Below are 18,661 nucleotides of genomic sequence, written 5' to 3'. Positions count from 1 at the left end.
GCTAATGACACTAACCGTTACGCTACGGAGGCGGAGGTGAGTAATAAGGTGCAAAACAAAAAATATTAATAGCTTTGGTTATAGGCAGTAGCTACGTCCATTCCACTTCTTTGTTCAGACTTCAGAATCACTCACCAGTCAGATTTATTTTACACAAGTTGTAAGTCCAGTGGATAGCTTTGGGAGATTTGCAATATGTCCATTATTAAGAACTGTCCACTACTGGTTAAAATTAAAGCTACCGAGTGAGTTGGCCGTGCAGTTAGGGGCACGCAGCTGTGAGCTGGCATTCTGGAGATAGTGCGTTCGAACCCCACTGTCAGCAGCTCTAAAGATGGTTTTACTATGGCTTCCCATTTTTGCACCAAGCAAATGCTGGGGCTGTACCATAATTAAGGCCACGGCCGCTTCCTTCCCACTCCTAGCGCCTTCCTATCCCATTGTCGCCATAAGACCTATCTGAGTCGGTGCGATGTAAAGCCAATTGTGAAAAAAAAAAAAAAAGCAGAGGTGGGGACACATTTTCCTTATGAAGACTCACAACTGTAGTCCAAAAATAAACAATTTTCTATCAATAAAATTAACAACATTTCAGCTTTGGCTTTTCTGGCAGGAACCAGCACACAATATTGTGCAGACAACCAGGATTTGGAGACCCAGAGGTGTTGGATCATATGCTAGGGAAGTGTTTTGTAGGCAAATTGTTGAAAAACGCAAGTCATCATAGGGTGTGCTCTTCAAGTAGCCACATCACTACAAAAATTGCACTGGGAAGTTTTGAGGAGGTGCACTGTGTTTCGGAGGATGGCAGATATCATTGAGCAGATATAATCTGTATTAACAGGAAGGAGGGATGAGGACAGATTTTTGACCCAACGGTGCAAATGGAACAGGACAATCAGCAAGTGGTTCGCAGTAAATAGAGAGATGGATAATCCACTTAGTCAATACTCTGGAAATGTAAATACGTTTATAATACATAGTATTGACTAGGCGAATTATCCATCTCTCTATTTACTGTGATTACCAAGCTCGATAGCTGCAGTTGCTTAAGTGCGGCCAGTATTCAGTATTCAGGAGATACTGGGTTCGAACCCCACTGTCGGCAGCCCTGGAGATGGTTTTCTGTGGTTTCCCATTTTCACACCAGGCAAATGCTGGAGCTGTACCTTAAGGCCATGGCCGGTTCCTTCCCACTCCTAGCCATTTCCTGTCCCATCATCTCCATAAGGCATATCTATGTCGGTGCGACGTAAAACAACTTGTAAAAAAATATATGGATATTTACTGTGATTAAGTCAATATGGACCCAATACTGGCCATTATGGTCAAGATTATTAATAAGCGGTTCACGTTGATGAGGAGAATGCTATCTATCATCCCTGCATACTCCACTTCCGTGAGAGACAAAACCTGAACACAAAGGCATGGGTAGTAAAGAGGCTTGGAGCTCAGAGAACAGCTTTCAAGCTCGTGTTAGCCATCCTGAAAGAATTCTGCATCACTGAAAAGGAGATAGATGACATAATGTACTAATATTTTGAAAGATTCTCTTAATATTTTTGCATTACCATAAATATTGTGTCATTAGATTATAAATGGAGAATCTAATTTTAGACATTTACATGTATTTGTGCCAGTTTCTCCTGGACCATGTGGTCATCTGGAATGCCAGATAGATGATTTTTTTTTTAGAAATATATCTGTATTTAGGCCTAAAACAGCAATACAAAACTGCTCTATGGCACCGTCAAGGAAAATTCCATGCAGTGTTCATTAACTTCTCCAAAGCATTTGTCAAATTAAACAGAAATATAATCTCCACAATATCTTGAGAAGGAACAATGTACAGATCTCAAACAACATACTCACGTCAGAAATCATTACGCAGACAAATGAAGTCCTGCAGGGAGGCTCCCTCAGTCCTGTATTATTTAACAATGCCGTACAATTGATAAGACAAGTATCACCAGAGATCAAAATGAATATTATATTTGCTGATGACTTAGTAGGGATCCCTGGATAGAGATGAACTACAAAAGGTAATCAATGCATTGAAAAAGTGGACTGACCAAAACAAGTTACTGACAGAAAAGAAGAAAACTGGATGCATGATCTTTAGAAAAGGGGGTAAGATGTACGATACACAAGGAAGACAAAAACTTAGTGAAACAAGAACCTCTACAAACAGTAAACCACGTCAGATATCTGGGTTTGACCCTACAGACCACAACAAATTCTTTCAGGTTACACACCAAGCAAAGAGCAACAGTCACCACACAAAATTGCGATAATCTTCAACAGAAAAATTGTGCTTATACTCACGTATGGACTGGAACTGACCTGGTACAAACTGCACACTGAAGACTTCCATACTCTAGAGAACATCAAGGCTCGCTTCTTGAAGGTTACACTTGGAGTGTTAAACGCACACTCTCCAGGATGGTGTGCATGTTTGTCTGAGAGACCTTCTTGATAGAAGATCTCAGAAGGAAGCTTGATCTGCCCTACATTCCCAATTGGAAACAGGCAGTAGATGAGAGAAGACATCTGCAAACAGTTTTACACAGCAGAGGCAGTGGTGAACCAGATCTGGACAGGAGCTCCACCACTTCAGAACGTCTCTGGCGGTCCGTGAATATCACCACAAGATGTGCAGAAATCACTCTTTCCATGAAGCGGATAACAACTGTGAATGTATTTATATGAAAATATCTGCGAAAGGTACATATCTTAACTTGTACAAATAGGAAAATATCAGTGATAAACTTTTGCACGAAGTGACAATGAATATTTATAGGGTTTTTTTCAAATTATGTATATTTTATGGCCATTTTGGCTGCAATAAATTGTTACTAAAACAAATAGTGTAGGGTAGACTACATTAAATAATGTTCAGTTAAAAAATTTTTAGATCAAAATGAAAAGACCAGGCAAGTTGGCTGTGCAGTTAGGGATGCGCAGCTGTGAGCTTGCATCCGGAAGATAGCGGGTTCGAACCCCATGTCGGCAGCCCTGAAGATGGTTTTCCGTGGTTTCCCATTTTCACACCAGGCAAACGCTTGGGCTGTACCTTAATTAAGGCCACAGCCATCCTTTATACTGCTAGACCTTTTCTATCCCATTGTCGCCCATAAGACCTATCTATGTCAGTGTGATGTAAAGCATATTGTGTGAAATGAAAAGACATTACATTAATTTTGCTTGTTACTTTTAAAGAAATATATGAAATTTTTGTGTTGTGGAAGCACTTTAAAGTTTATTTTCTTCATATATTTTATCAAAATGTGATCTTGGAATTATAATGAGAGATTTCAATGCTAAAGTTGGTAAAGGTTCTGAAGGTGACTACGTAGGCCCCCTACAGTCTTGGTGAAAAAAATGAAAAAGAGGAACAGCTTAGTACATTTGTTGGAGAAAATGGTTTTGTGCTAATGAATACATCATTTACCTTCCCACGCATACATCTGTATACCTGGAAGTCACCTGGAAACTCATTTAAACACATTATCTGAAACCAGATTGACTATATCCCAGTAAACCAAAGATACAAGAATAGCTGTACTTCAGTGGAAACATCCCCTAGCACTGATATTTACTCAGACCATAATCTTTTAGTTGGTGTTTATACAATTAGTTTGAAGAAAACTGTAAAGAAAGTGGTTACGAAGTACGATTTACAAAAACTTTAACAATCATCCACAAAAGATCAAGTTGAAGTGCAACTAAATAATGTGCTAAGCACTATACCTAACAGTTTGTACACTGAAGAAAAAATTGAAAAATTAAGATGCACTGTGGAATTGATTAAAAAATGAACCCCTGAGATCAGATTTTGCCAAAAAGAAGACCTGAATGACTGATGAGATCCTCAGAGTGATTTTTATTTCATGTGGCTATTTCTAGCCGAGTGCAGCCCTTGTAAGGCAGACCCCCCGATGAGGGTGGGCGGCATATGCCATGTGTAGGTAACTGCGTGTTATTGTGGTGGTGGATAGTGCTATGTGTGGGGTGTGAGTTGCAGGGATGTTGGGGCAGCACAAACACCCAGTCCCCGGATCATTGGAATTAACCAATGACTGTTAAAATCCCCAACCCAGCCTGGAATCGAACCCGGGACCCTCTGAATCAAAGGTCAGTATGCTGACCATTCAGCCTACGAGTCGGACCTCAAAGTGATGGAGAGGAGGATTACAAAAAGTAACACTGATGAATATAAAAACCTTAATAAAGAGATCAGGAATAAAATAAGAGAAGTCAAAGAAAACGAATTGCGGGATAAATGTGCTGAAATAGAACAGTTACACCTAAAACATGACAGTTTCAACATTCACCATAAAGTTAGGGAGCTGCCTGTAAAGTACAAAACAAGTACAGTGAACAAGTTGGTAGACAGCAGAAGATAAGTCATTGTGACTCAGAAAAGGGCAAGCATTCATGGAAGGGATACATAGAAGTGCGGTTTCTTGACAGTCGGTCAGAACCGCTACAGATAAACTGTGAAACAGGACTGAGTATTCTGTTAGAGGAAGTGCAAACAGAAATAAAGGCAATTAAAGATGGCAACACTTCAGGCCAGACAACATTAGTACAGAATTTTTTTTAAACTTTTCAACAAGGACAATGTGAAGTGACAAACTATAATGTTCAGTGATATCGACGATTCTAGCATTATTCCTTATGAGTGGCAAAAAATCTGAATTCGTTGCACTACCTAAAACACCTGGAGCCAAAGCCGTGATTAAGGTACAGCCCCAGCATTTGCCTGGCATGAAAGTGGAAAACCACAGAAAGCCAGACTGCCATTGGTGGGATTTAAACCCACTATGTCCCTAATGCAAGCTCACAGCTGCTCAGCCCTAACCGCATGGCCAGCTCGCTCAGTCTGGACGGATCAACAAAGTAGCATTGACTAGCCACAGTATGGTTTTAACTTTTTTTTTTTACATAGTTTATGCCTCCATTGGAGCACTTTAATCAGTCATATACATTAAAGTCTAATAGTATTAAATAGAGTCAGCTCTTCAGCTTCTTCTTCCGCTCCCAAAACTTGATCCTGTCAGACCTGGCTGCCCTTTCGTTGTCACTAATGGTGTATTTCCTTCATTCAAATTTTATGAGTTTGTATCGTGTTTATTCCTTCGAATCCTCTTCTCTTCTCTGCCTTCAATTTGGAGCATCGATAAATTTTATTCTTCTAAGTCATTCATGATCTCTGTGAACCAAGTGATCAACAGAGTAGCATTGACTGTCCACAGTAATGTTTTGACATTAATATAAAGGAAACCAAAGTTATGGTTATAAGCAAAAACTTTACCCGTATGTGTCATCTTGTAATCGACCAGAAACCTGTTGAACGAGTCTGGAAATACACATATCTCAGTACCATCATTAACGATCACTGGGATAATTTGGATGTAGTGAAGTCCCACGTTGGAAAACCAGGATTGTGTTGAATAAATTGAGGAAACTTTTTAAAAGTCATGAGTTAACGTTAACATCAGCCACAAAAGTGAGACTTCTTCACTGGTATGTGTTTTCTGTTCTCTATTATGGTGATGAAAGTTGCTCAATAAAAAATTAGAGGCCTTTGAGCTGAGGTTCTACAAAAGGATGCTAAGAGTGTCATGGATAGATCATGTCACAAATGCAGAGATCTTTTTTTCTCAATGCCTCAGTCACATCATGAGAAATAGAAGCAGATATCATCAACTGCAAGGAATCCTGCTAGGAAAGATACTCGGAAAGAGAGATATTGACAGGAGACAAACCTCCAGCCCACAAAGTTCAGTAGCTGCAGTCACTTAAGTGCAACCAGTATCCAGCATTCGGGAGATAGTGGGGGCGAACCCCCCCTGTCAGCAGCCCTGAAGATGGTTTTCCAGAGGTATTCCAAGTAGGTTACATCAGAGACAGCACAGTCAAGGTAGTTGCCGACATCCGGAACGATTAGGAATTAGAAGAAGAAGAAGAAGTAGGAATGAAATAATATTAGGACAATCTGCATATCTGCTATGCATGAAGAAATTTTTCTCTTCTCTTGCCTTTTTCATGGTATCTTTAAATGAAATCACTTAATGAGCCTCTGTTGCTTCCACTGTTTCTTCCTCATCCACGTATGATGCAGCAGTCACACATTGTCATCAATGGACTCATAATCTGCTGAAGCATCTCCAAATTGTGTAGAGAATCCATCGAGTTAAGATCTAGTACTTTCATTTTCATTTTCACCACTTGTGGAACCATGTCCATGTCTGTTATAGAGAAAATTTTATCCAATAATACTTATTTTGTAATATCTGTGTCCATTAATGAGAATGTCTGCAATTAAAGAACATTTTTCCCATATATGCCCTTGCATTTCTCCCAGGGAATTAAAAAATATCCATTTCTAGAAGAGTCTACTATTCAGAAGTGTCCATTAGGAGAAGTTTCACTGTGCGTAGTCATAGAGGCAACACTGTCTACAGTCACTTAAAAAAAGAAACTTGAAACATTGCTTCCTATTCTATGTGATCTCCTGTACTTAGACTCATAATGATTTCTTTACAGTTGTGTTTTGGACGTTTGCTGCCAGCATGGCTTTCACACCATTTCTACGTTTACCCTTGACAGACCTTACTGGGTGTGTAATAAATCGGCAACATTTTGACAACTGTGGTGGGTTTGAAATGCGAATGATGGACTGTCTTGAAGCATATGGTATGGAGCGAGGCAAAAAGAAATGTGCCGATCTTATTGAGGACTTCCAGGAGTGTTCTTTCCAAAGGAAGCAAGTAAGTTATTCTGACTTTTTAAAAACTTTATCTAAAGAATGGAAAGAAAGAAAAAAGTAATCAATCAATCAATCAATCAATCAATCAATACTAATCTCCATTTAGGGCAGTCGCCCAGGTGGCAGATTCCCTATCTGTTGTTTTCCTAGCCTTTTCTATCCATCAATGACATTGGAAATGTATTGAACATCATCCTTGGTAAGTTATTCCAATCCCTAACTTCCCTTCCTATAAATGAATATTTGCCCCAATTTGTCCTCTTGTATTCCAACTTTATCTTCATATTGTGAACTTTCCTTCTTTTAAAGATGCCACTCAAACTTATTCGTCTACTAATGTCATTCCACACCATTTGTCCGCTGACAGCTCGGAACATACCACTCAGTTGAGCAGCTTGTCTTCTTTCTCCCAGTTCTTCCCAGCCAAAACTTTGCAACATTTTTGTAACGCTACTTTTTTTCGGAAATCACCCAGAACAAACTGAGCTGTTTTTCTTTGGATTTTTTCCAGTTCTTGAATCAAGTAATCCTGGTGAGTGTCCCATACACTGGAACCATACTCTCGTTGGGGTCTTACCAGAGACTTATAAGCCCTCTCCTTACTACAACCCCTAAACACCCTCATAACCATGTGCAGAGATCTGTATCCTTTATTTATAATCCCATTTATGTGATTACCCCAATGAAGATCTTTCCTTATATTTAACACCCAGATACTTACAATGATCCCCAAAAGGAACTTTCACCCCATTAACGCAGTAATTAAAACTCAGAGGACTTTTCCTATTTGTGAAACTCACAACCTGATTTTTAACCCCTTTATCATCATGCCATTGCCTACTGATCTTACAACATTATCGAGGTCATTTTGCAGTTGCTCACAATCTTGCAACTTATTTATTACATTGTACAGAATAACATAATCTGCAAACAGCCTTACCTCTGATTCCACTCCTTTACTCAAATCATTTATATATATAAGAAAACATAAAGCTCCAAAAATACTGCCTTGAGGAATTCCCCTCTTAAATATTACAGGGTCACATAAAGCTTCACCTACTCTAATTCTCTGAGATATATTTTCTAGAAATATAGTAACCCATTCAGTCACTCTTTTGTCTAGTCCAATTGCACTCATTTTTTCCAATAGTCTCCCATGATCCACCCTATCAAATGCTTTAGACAGGCCAATCGCCATACAGTCCATTTGACCTCCAGAATCCAAAATATATGCTATATCTTGCTGGAATCCTACAAGTTGAGTTTCAGTAGAATAACCTTTCCTAAAACCGATATCTTGCTGGAATCCTACAAGTTGAGCTTCAGTGGAATAACCTTTCCTAAAACCAAATTGTCTTCTGTCGAACCAGTTATTAATATCGCAAACATGTCTAATGTAATCAGGAAGAATGCCTTCCTAAAGCGTACATGCAATGCATGCAGTTCTGAAATTTTCAGCTTTATGTCTATCACCCTTTCCTTTATATACAGGGGCTACTATAACAACTCTCCATTCATTTGGTATTGCTCCTGTAATCAAACAATAATCAAATAAGTACTTCAGATATGGTACTATATCCCAACCCATTATCTTTAGTATATCTCCAGAAATCTTATAAATTCCAGCCGCTTTTCTAGTTTTCAACTTTTGTATCTTATTGTAGATATCATTGTTATCATATGTAAATTTTAATACTTCTTTAGCATTAGTCACTTCCTCTATCTGGACATTTTCGTTGTAACCGACAATCTTTACATACTGCTGACTGACTACTTCTGCCTTTTGAAGATCCTCACATACACACTCTCCTTGTTCATTAATTATTCCTGGAATGTCCTTCTTGGAACCTGTTTCTGCCTTAAAATACCTCCCCTGTGAACCATGTGACCTTGCCGCAAGTGCAACCATATCGGATGGGTATCTGTTGAGGGACCAGACTAAGGAATGGTTCATCGAAAGGGGGGGTAGCAGCCTTTCGGAAGTTGCAAGGGCGGTAGTCTGGATGATTGACTGATATGGTCTTGTAATAATACTCAACATGGCTGCCATGTTGATACTGCTACACGGCTGAAAGCAACAGGAAACTACAGCCGTAACTAACTCCCGAGGACATGCAGCTATCTCTGTATGAATGATGTACTGATGATGGCTTCCTCCCGGGTAAAATATTCCGGAGGTAAACTAGTCCCCCATTCGAATCTCCGGGTGGGGACTACACGAGAGGGGGCGATCATCAGGAAGATGGATAATGACATTCTGCGAGTCGGAGCTTGAAATGTTAGAAGTTTGAATCGTTGTGGTAGATTAGAGAATCTGAAAAGAGAGATGGATGGACTAAAGTTAGATGTAGTTGGTATAAGTGAAGTACGTTGGCAGGAGGAACAGGATTTCTGGTCAGGCGACTACTGAATTATCAACACAAAATCAAACAGAGGAAATGCAGGAGTTGGTTTAATAATGAATAAGAAAATAGGGCAGCAGGTAAGCTACTATGACCAGCATAGTGAAAGAATTATTGTCGTCAAGATAGACACCAAACCATTGCCCACCATAATAGTGCAGGTCTATATGCCTACTAGCTCAGCCAATGATGAGGAAATCGAAAGAACATATGAAAAGAGAGAAGATTTAATACAATATATAAAAGGTGACGAGAATCTAATTGTGATGGGAGATTGGAATGCAGTGGTAGGCCAAGGAAGAGAAGGTAATACAGTTGAAAAATTTGGATTGGGACAAAGGAATGAAAGAGGAAGTAGGCTGGTTGAATTCTGCACTGATCATAATTTAGTCCTTGCTAATACTTGGATCCAACACCACAAACGACGGCTTTATACGTGGACGAGACCTGGGGACACTGCAAGGTATCAAATAGACTTCATTATGATTAGACAGAGATTAAGAAACCAGGTGTTGGATTGCAAAACTTTCCCAGGAGCAGACGTGGATTCTGACCACAACTTGTTGGTCATGAAATGCCATCTGAAGCTGAAGAAATTGAAAAAGGAAAGAATGCAAAAAGATGGGATCTAGACAAGTTGAAAGAAAAGAGTGTGAGGGATTGTTTCAAGGAACATGTTGCAAAAGGACTAAATGAAAAGGCTGAAGGAAACACAATAGAGGAAGAGTGGATAGTCATGAAAAATGAAGTCAGCAGGGCTGCTGAAGAAATGTTAGGAAGGAAGGAAAGATCAACTAAGAATCAGTGGATAACTCAGGAGATACTAGACCTGATTATGAACGACGAAAATACAAGACTGCTAGAAATGAAGATGACAGAAAAGAATACAGGCGATTAAAAAATGAAGTGGATAGAAAGTGCAAGGTAGCTAACGAAGAATGACTGAAGGAGAAGTGCAAGGATGTCAAAGGTTGTATGGTCCTTGGAAAGGTAGATGCTGCATACAGAAAAATCAAGGAAATCTTTGGAGAAAGGAAATCTAGGTGTATGAATATTAAGAGCTCAGATGGAAAGCCACTTCTAAGGAAGGAAGACAAAGTAGAAAGATGAAAAGAACATATCCAACAGTTGTATCAAGGTGAAGATGTAGATAATTTGGTTCTGGAACAAGAAGAGGGTGTTGATGCTGATGAAATGGGAACAAGGCACCTGGAATTGATGACGTTCCCTCTGAATTACTGTCTGCCTTAGGAGAAACCAGCATGGCAAGGTTATTCCATTTACGTAGGTGCTTTGAAAAGTTCTCGGAATGTACTAGAATTAGGTATCTTACCTCGGTGAAACTGCTTTTATTTTTCAACATAGTCTCCCTGTAGACTAATGCATTTGGTCCAGCGATGTTCCAATGAATGAACCCATCTCGAAAATGAGATTCCTCCAGGCCTGCAAAATACCTCTCCAATTCGGCTGTCAGTTCTTCCCTTATAGAAAATCTCCGTTCACCGAGGAAAATTTTCAGCTTGGGGAATAGATGAAAGTCTGATGGTGCCAAATCAGGTGAATAAGATGGATGTGGCAACAATTCGTACCCCACTTCATGAAGTTTTGCCATGGCAATAACACTTGTGTGCGGCGGAGCGTTGTTCTGATGAAAGATGACCTTTTTCCTTGCCAAACCAGGCCTTGTTTCGCATATCTTTTCCTGTAGTTGGTCTAGGAGGTTTGCATAGTATTGCCCCGTAATTGTTTGGCCAGTAGGAAGATAATCTATCAGCAGAATGCCTTTTGCATCCCGGAAAACTGAGGCCATGGCCTTTCTGGCCGAACGCACTGCCTTTGCTTTCTTTGGTGGTGGTGAATCAGCATGTTTCCACTGCTTTGACTGCTGTTTTGTCTCTGGGGTATAGTAGTGGAGCCAAGTTTCATCTGTATTCACAAACCGGCGCAAAAAATCTTGTTGGTTGAACTGAAAACGGGCCAGACTTTGTTCAGACATTTCCAATCTGGTGCGTTTATTGTCCAATGTCAATTCTTCGGTTAAAATATAATATACCCGTTCAGAAGACATCCCTACAGCTTCAGCAATCTCCCGCACTTTCAGTCGACGATCCTCCATGACCATTTTATACACTTTTGCGATAAATTCTGGGGTCGTAACACTGTTTGGCCATCCACTACGCGGATCATCATCCAAGCTCTCCCGACCAAATTTAAACTCGCTGGTCCACTTGGCAACAGTTGAAAATGAAGGAGCAGAGTCCCCCAGTGTGTTCTGAAAGTCGGCATGAATTTCCTTTGCTTTCATACCTTTCTTTACAAACTGTTTAATCACTGCTCGAATCTCAGTTTTTTCCATTGTCACAAATCACTACGCGGGAACAACAACAAAGAGTCCTCACTACCACATTCCTGCAGCTAGAGCATTGACGCGCCACATGTTAACTCACAAAGGATGTGTGATTATTGCGCGGGAACCTCGTTGCTGTAGCACTGACATCTAGCGGTGATTCCGAGAACTTTTCAAACCGTCCTCTTAGTCTGTAAGATGTATGAGACAGGAGAAGTCCCATCCGATTTTCGGCAGAATGTTGTTATACCTATTCCCAAGAAAGCTGGTGCTGACAGGTGTGAAAACTATCGCACCATTTGTTTAGTATCTTATGCCTGCAAAATTTTAACACGTATTGTAGCAAGTAAGTTGAAGCTGAGTTGGGAGAAGATCAATTTGACTTCAGAAGAAATGTAGGAACACGTGAAGCAATCCTGACTTTACGTCTGATCTTAGAGGATCGAATCAAGGACAAGCCCACGTACATGTCATTCGTAGATCTAGAAAAGGCATTTGATAATGTTGATCGGACCAAGCTATTTAAGATTCTGAAGGTGATTGGGATCAGATACCAAGAACGAAGAATTATCTACAATCTGTATAAAAATCAGTCTGCAGTGATACGAATCGAGGGCTTTGAAAAAGAAGCAGCAATCCAGAGAGGAGTGAGGCAAGGCTACAGTTTGACCCCCTCCTTTTCATGTTTACATAGAACAGGCAGTAAAGGAAATCAAAGAGGAATTTGGAAAGGGAATCACAATCCAAGGAGAGGAAATCAAAACTTTGAGATTTGTTGATGATATTGTTATTTTATCTGAGACTGCAGAAGATCTCAAAGCTGCTGAATGGTATGGACGAAGTCTTGGGTAAGGAGTACAAGATGAAAATAAATAAGTCCAAAACAAAAGTAATGGATTGCAGTCGAATGAAGGCAGGTGATGCAGGAAATATTAAATTAGGAAATTAAGTCTTAAAGGAAGTAGATGAATATTGTTACTTGGGTAGTAAAATAACTAACGATGACAGAAGTAACCAGGACATAAAATGCAGATTAGCGCAAACAAGGAAGAGCTTTCTTAAGAAAAGAAATTTGCTTACTTCAAACATTGATAGAGGTATTAGAAAGATGTTTTTGAAGACTTTCATGTGGAGCATGGCATGGTATGGAAGTGAAACATGGACAATAACTAGCTCAGAAAGAAAGAGAATAGAAGCTTTTGAAATGTGATGTTACAGAAGAATGCTGAAGGTGAGATGGATAGATCGAATCACAAATGAAGAGATACTGAATCAAATTGGCGAGAGAAGATTGATTTGGCTAAATTTGACGAGAAGAAGAGACAGAATGATAGGACATATCTTAAGACACCCAGGATTTGTTCAGTTGGTTTTTGAAGGAAGTGTAGGCGGTAAGAACGGTAGGGGTAGACCAAGGTATGAATATGACAAGCAGATTAGAGCAGATGTAGGATGCAGTAGTTACGTAGAAATGAAAAGGTTAGCATAGGATAGGGTGGCATGGAAGGCTGCATCAAACCAGTCTATGGACTGATGACTCAAACACACACCCTTCCATTTTTCACTAAAATTTTTAAGACTGCCAATTATGCTTGCCATCATGTTATCCTTAGCTGCCTTCTTTGCTAGATTCAATTTCCTAGTATGTTCCTTCAATTTTTCCTTCTTCCATAAACATATCTCTATTTCTTTCCAATCTGCAAAGATTTGATTTTAAACTGAAAGTGGTGTGATGAATGTTCTTTAAAACTAATTAAGTCTGAAAATGATATCACAGTGAATTACTACCAAAGTTGTTTAATGTCTTGGTACTTAAAAAGAAGCTAAATATCATCTCCTAACTGTCAAACTAGCGAATCTGCAGTTGGGGTCTAGATTTTACTATGTACATAAAATCAACCCTGTAGCAAATATTGCATCTGCAGATCATTTTGTATGGCTAACATATAAAACCAACCATAAAAATATAAAAATGGAATATATGTGAGCAGTCACAACTTGTTTTAGCTCTCCTGATTAAGTGACAATTGGCATTGTTGGTATTTTGCCAGAGAGGTATTCTTTGTGACAATTGTTGTTTTAAGATTTTAAAGGCTTTTATTGTCATAGTATTAGTGAAACTGATGAGAGAGAAATCACACTTAACAAGAAGTTGAAAGATAGAAGAATTTTTAGGATTATGGGCATTAAGATGGATATTGTAGGGAGCCAAGTTTCAATAGAGTGTAATCTAGGCCACAAGTAGGGTTGCCAAATGTACAGTTTTACCGGGAAAATTGTATTTATTTTTCATTTTGCTCCGCGGATGCTGAATGTACTGCTTTTCAGAAACCAAATTCTCTATTTTGACTTAATGCATTTTGGACCATAGTACCAGTGTTACGAAGTATGCAATTCTGATCAAAGAGTACATAATATTGTGAGCACTGATTCTGACCCAAAATCACTCGTCACTACCGGTTCCAGTCACAAAGGCTGAGTGTGCTCTTCATGTCATATCCCTAGAGATTACCATGTCTAGCATGGATCTTGTTCATTTTGTTATTGGATTGCTTTGTGAGTAGACATAAGTTGCATAATGACGACTATAACAAGAATTGCAAGGAATTTCACAAAAAGATTTTGTTGAACAAGAAACTGTCCAACATGATATGTTCAAATGAGAAAGCTTGTGAAATGTAACTTTGTAATAAATATTTGACACTGGTAGCCTTTATTATTACTTAATATACTGTATACATAATCTCTTCTTTCATTCATTAAATTGTGGACTCAAACCTAGGAGACAATGTCATATAATTTGCAAAACTGAAAGAAATCCATTTGATACACAATTTCCTACTTATTTATTTGTATCAGAAGCATACATTTTATATAACATAATGGTGCATAATGACATACAAGCATATCAAATAGTGTATGCCCAGGATTTACGTTCATGAAATGGGCTGTGGTTTGGTCTTCACCACATTCACATAGCCTGGATGTGCCAGAAAAGCCTCACTTTACCATATTGATTCTTGATCTACCAACCCCTGTGCGAAGCCTGTTCATTGATTTCCAAGTAGACCACTGTTCCTCATGTCCTGGAGGGAGACGTTCACTTGGTAGCATCCAACCAGCAAGTTGAGGATTTCTAGTTCTCCATAATCTCAACCTTGTAGATTGAGCAGATTCGTTTAGATCTTCGGTTGTATTCAGAAAACTCCTCCTAGACCTCAGTCGTCGATGGGCAGGTTCATATCCGTACAGTGGGTGTGCATGTGAGACAAGTGCTTTAGTTCTCTCATTCATGGATGCAACTTCTCTTTTATCCTCCTCAGTCCGTATGCAGCATATGCTCTACATGTGGTTTTGTTTACTTACAATACAAAACAATTTAAAGAAAAAACAGTAGATTCTATCATGTGGTGTTGGTAACATCTATTACGATTTCCTACGATGTCAGCATAAACGATCTCTAGTTATACGCTGAATGTTTCCTCGACAAATGAATACTAATTCAATATGTCGCCCAACAGAGTTTTTGGTTTCTCTGCCATCTAGTGAAAACTGAACATGAAGTTTGACACACAGGTATCCAAAAATTTAGTCATATTAAAATGCCTGTGAAGCAACAGAAATGTGGTTCTGCAGGAGAGTGACCAGAGAAAAAGGAATTATATAGTGTTGGAAGAGATAAGCGAGAAAAGATGTCTGATCAGTGAAACAGCAAAAAGAAAGGCCAAATTAATAGGGTACATAATAATTTCATCTGCTGTATACTGGAAGGGAAAGTTCTGGGCAGAAAGGAAAGAGGACAGCCAAACCTGTCGTAATGAAGGAACTTGGAGAATGCATGAGGAGCTGGTAACAGCAGTGACAAGTTGATGATAACCATAAAGATCTAGGAAATGGTTGTGGAAGTAGAATTAAAATATGTTTCTTGCCTGTGAATACAATGGATGCGCACTATGATAGTTAATGGCATGTTGTAATGAGATGCAATCAGAACTGCACTTAGTGTTCATGGATATAAAGGCCCTCTAACAGACAAGAAGTATGGAGGTGTAAATACATAATGCTGATGTAGAAAATTACAGTATGACAGAAGAATTTCCTGTGGACTTACTGGCCAACATTATCAGTCTTGAAGAACTATGTAGTATGAGATTATCTTGTGTGAAACCAGCTGGGCTAGACTAGAACTAAAGCTGGCGGAAGGGAGAAGGATGGAAATAAGTAGGGAAAAAACAGAGTACAGTATAAACCCGCTTATCGAGGAATCCGTGTTAACCAAGGCACTCGTCTCATCACAGTAATTAATTAAATTAACAGTAAAATTAGTAACAGTGTGCTCTGTACTTCTGCAGAGAAGCGCTACGCAACATGTACCACACACATACTTTCTTCTTCCTGACCTTTTTTCCAATTTAATACAGTGAACACAGTAGCGGCACTAAGAAGCTCCCACCCCCCACCCCCACCCCCCCGCAATAATTGAATATGGGCTCCTCGTTTCCTGATAAGGAAAGTTACAAGTTTATTTCGTAGTACAAGGTTGTATATTATTACAATAAACAACAACGGTGCAACAATAATAATAATTACCGTACACAATTTAGTTTTTGCATCCGAAGGAATTAAAATAATACTCTTATATGGTACGAACAAACGCACAAGAAATGCATATTCCAATTATAGTAACCAAAACACGCTGACCGTCACACTATTAAGAAATTATCTCGTTCTTAGGACCAAATAATTTACAACTCAACCATCCATCGTAAGCCTACTTAGCTACACTGACTGCCGAAAGTTACAAACAGGCTTGAAACTTCAATATTTCGAGTTAGATAAGGAGAATGTTTTTTTTATCACATCGTCGCTGACTACTGGGTTCTCAGAACTGGCTAATTACTTCACAAGCCTTGTTGATTGTTGTGAGTGGCAGCAAGGGATGATTATTATTGGAACAAGTTGGGAACCCACATTATTTCAGAAATAACTACTGTACTCCTATTGACGAAAGAAGCTCTGCAATATGACAGCCTAAGTTTGGAATAACCCTCTGTAATACAAATAATAGTGTGTTGGGTTCTGTAGTTTTATCAGTATATTAAGTCACTCTTCAGCTACTGAATTAAGAAACAGTCATGGGCCCCTTCACAAGCCATGGGGGTCTGTGGGGTCCTTATCGCTGCCACTGGGTGGACACATCATATTAATTTGATCCTGTTTTACATCCAGATGTCATTCTTTGTATCAATCTTGTGTAGAGGATTTATATATGTTTATCGTTAATAATAACAAAAAAAAAAAAAAAAACATACTGGTTATCAGGACTGTGTTAAATTCAGCAGGTAAAATAGCTACATGTTCACAGTATGATTCTACAGTTAACTGAGACAAATCAGTGACTTCATGTACCACAACACAGCACACGCTCCAGCCTAACTGGTTTGACAAAACACATCAGCTTGTTAAGGTGAATAAATTCTATAAAGAAGCTGGATACAGAAAGTGGTGAGAAGAATATTTTGAGAGGAGGGGTGGAAGGATAGACAGAAATGGAGGTCACTGATCCATTACACTACCTGACAGGAAGTTGGAGAAGATGATTTTATAGTTTGAAAGTAATGGGGCAATTGTTACTTTGCTTTAATATTTTAAACTTGTTTTCCATCCCTAACATTTTTATCTTGGAAGCACAGTAGTAAATTTGGAATAACCCTCTCTAATACAAATAATATTGTGTTGGGTGCCTTTTCTGCCTTTTTGATAAATCTCAATTAATTGTGAACTCTACATTTTTTACATCTTTTTATCAATTTAGCCATTTCAAGGTTATTTTAAAATAAGATACTATACTGTTACTTTATTTTAACAGTGCATTAATCTAACCTGTATTGCTTTCAGCACCAGCGTATGGAAGCCATGCGACTGGAACGCCAACGTCAGTACTTATTTGGCGACAGAACTAAGGAAGAACATTACGCTCCAGGACCAAGGATAGACAGTTATTAGATTGAATATATTTTAATAATTTTCCTTTTATGTACATATTTGTGAAAGATAATGGTAGTGTTTCCTCTGCAGCAATGGTATAGATATTATTAAATAACAAATTTGAAAATGATCTGGATATCACTTGCATTTTATAAATTGTGCACTTCATTAAATTTACTCTGCTTCATACATCAATCCTTGATTACAAAAGTACACATACAAAGAAAGAGTGAATCCCTTGTTCTTGTATCCTTGGCAGATTCCATCCAACCTTCACGAAGCTATGTGCAATAAAGTCAAAATGTTTGTACATCATAACAAAATAACATTCTCGAAATAGTTCTGAAATACTGATGCAGGACAACCAAGAAGGTGTGTCCTTTTATATTTATACCAACTTTTACCTGTGGTTTTGCATACATGGAATTTGTTTTTGTGCCAGTTTGTAGAGTTGATTTACTTTGGAAACTATATCAGAATGTGTTCTATAGGTTTTGGGAAATGTAACATGTACAGACAAATCCTGCAGTCATCGGCCAAAAACTGTGATCCAGGAGAATAAGAATTTCAACCTAAATATAGTAACATGTACCTGGATCTGTGTGAAGCTTCTTGGTGGTGGAGTACATGTATGATGTTAATGTCTTAAACACCATTGATCAAAGATTCATATTGCTGTGTATGTTATGGATCATTATTAAATTCTTTTGGTTACTGTCTATTCATTTTCATGAGCTCGTAAAGGTTTCTACGATATTGGTCTATGCACGTTGCAGTTTGATGATCTGTATACACAGGAACCATTTTATTTAGCGCATGGTTACATCACTAAAAATTCATATTTACAATTATCTCATAAATACAAACTGATATCCAGGTCACGAATGTAGTCTATTGATCTCTCTGCCTTAACCGGAACTCTGTTGCATCGCCAGGGAAAGCTCTCAGAGGACATTCTTGGACTACATTGTGAACAGTCTGCTTTTCAGTGCCACAGTCACAACTGAAGAAGTTATTTTCCTCCACTTGGGCAGGAAATCGGCACACCTGCCAGTGTTGATTCTTATTCGGTTAAGAACCGACCAGATCATGTGTGGTAGTTCAAAGTCCTGTGGCTTGGACGATATGTATGGCATCTTAAGATGTGAT

At 38.7% G+C, this 18,661-nt stretch overlaps 1 protein-coding gene across 1 annotated transcript in view; it reads left to right on the top strand.

The window, feature by feature from the left end:
• The window catches only part of ND-15 (NADH dehydrogenase (ubiquinone) 15 kDa subunit), a 51,132-nt gene extending 33,490 nt beyond the window's left edge, over positions 1-17,642 (top strand). The window contains exons 2-3 of the mRNA XM_067148747.2: positions 6,553-6,776; positions 17,423-17,642. Of these exons, the coding sequence (XP_067004848.1) occupies positions 6,579-6,776; positions 17,423-17,530 (306 nt within the window). The 5' untranslated portion in view covers positions 6,553-6,578 and the 3' untranslated portion in view covers positions 17,531-17,642. The remainder of the gene's footprint in view (positions 1-6,552; positions 6,777-17,422) is intronic.
• The last annotated feature ends 1,019 nt before the right edge of the window (positions 17,643-18,661 follow it).

The sequence above is a fragment of the Anabrus simplex genome, chromosome 5, assembly GCF_040414725.1.
Source record: "Anabrus simplex isolate iqAnaSimp1 chromosome 5, ASM4041472v1, whole genome shotgun sequence".
NCBI lineage: Eukaryota > Metazoa > Arthropoda > Insecta > Orthoptera > Tettigoniidae > Anabrus > Anabrus simplex.
Note: the sequence above shows the minus strand (reverse complement) of the source record. Positions and strands in the feature narration are given on the sequence as shown.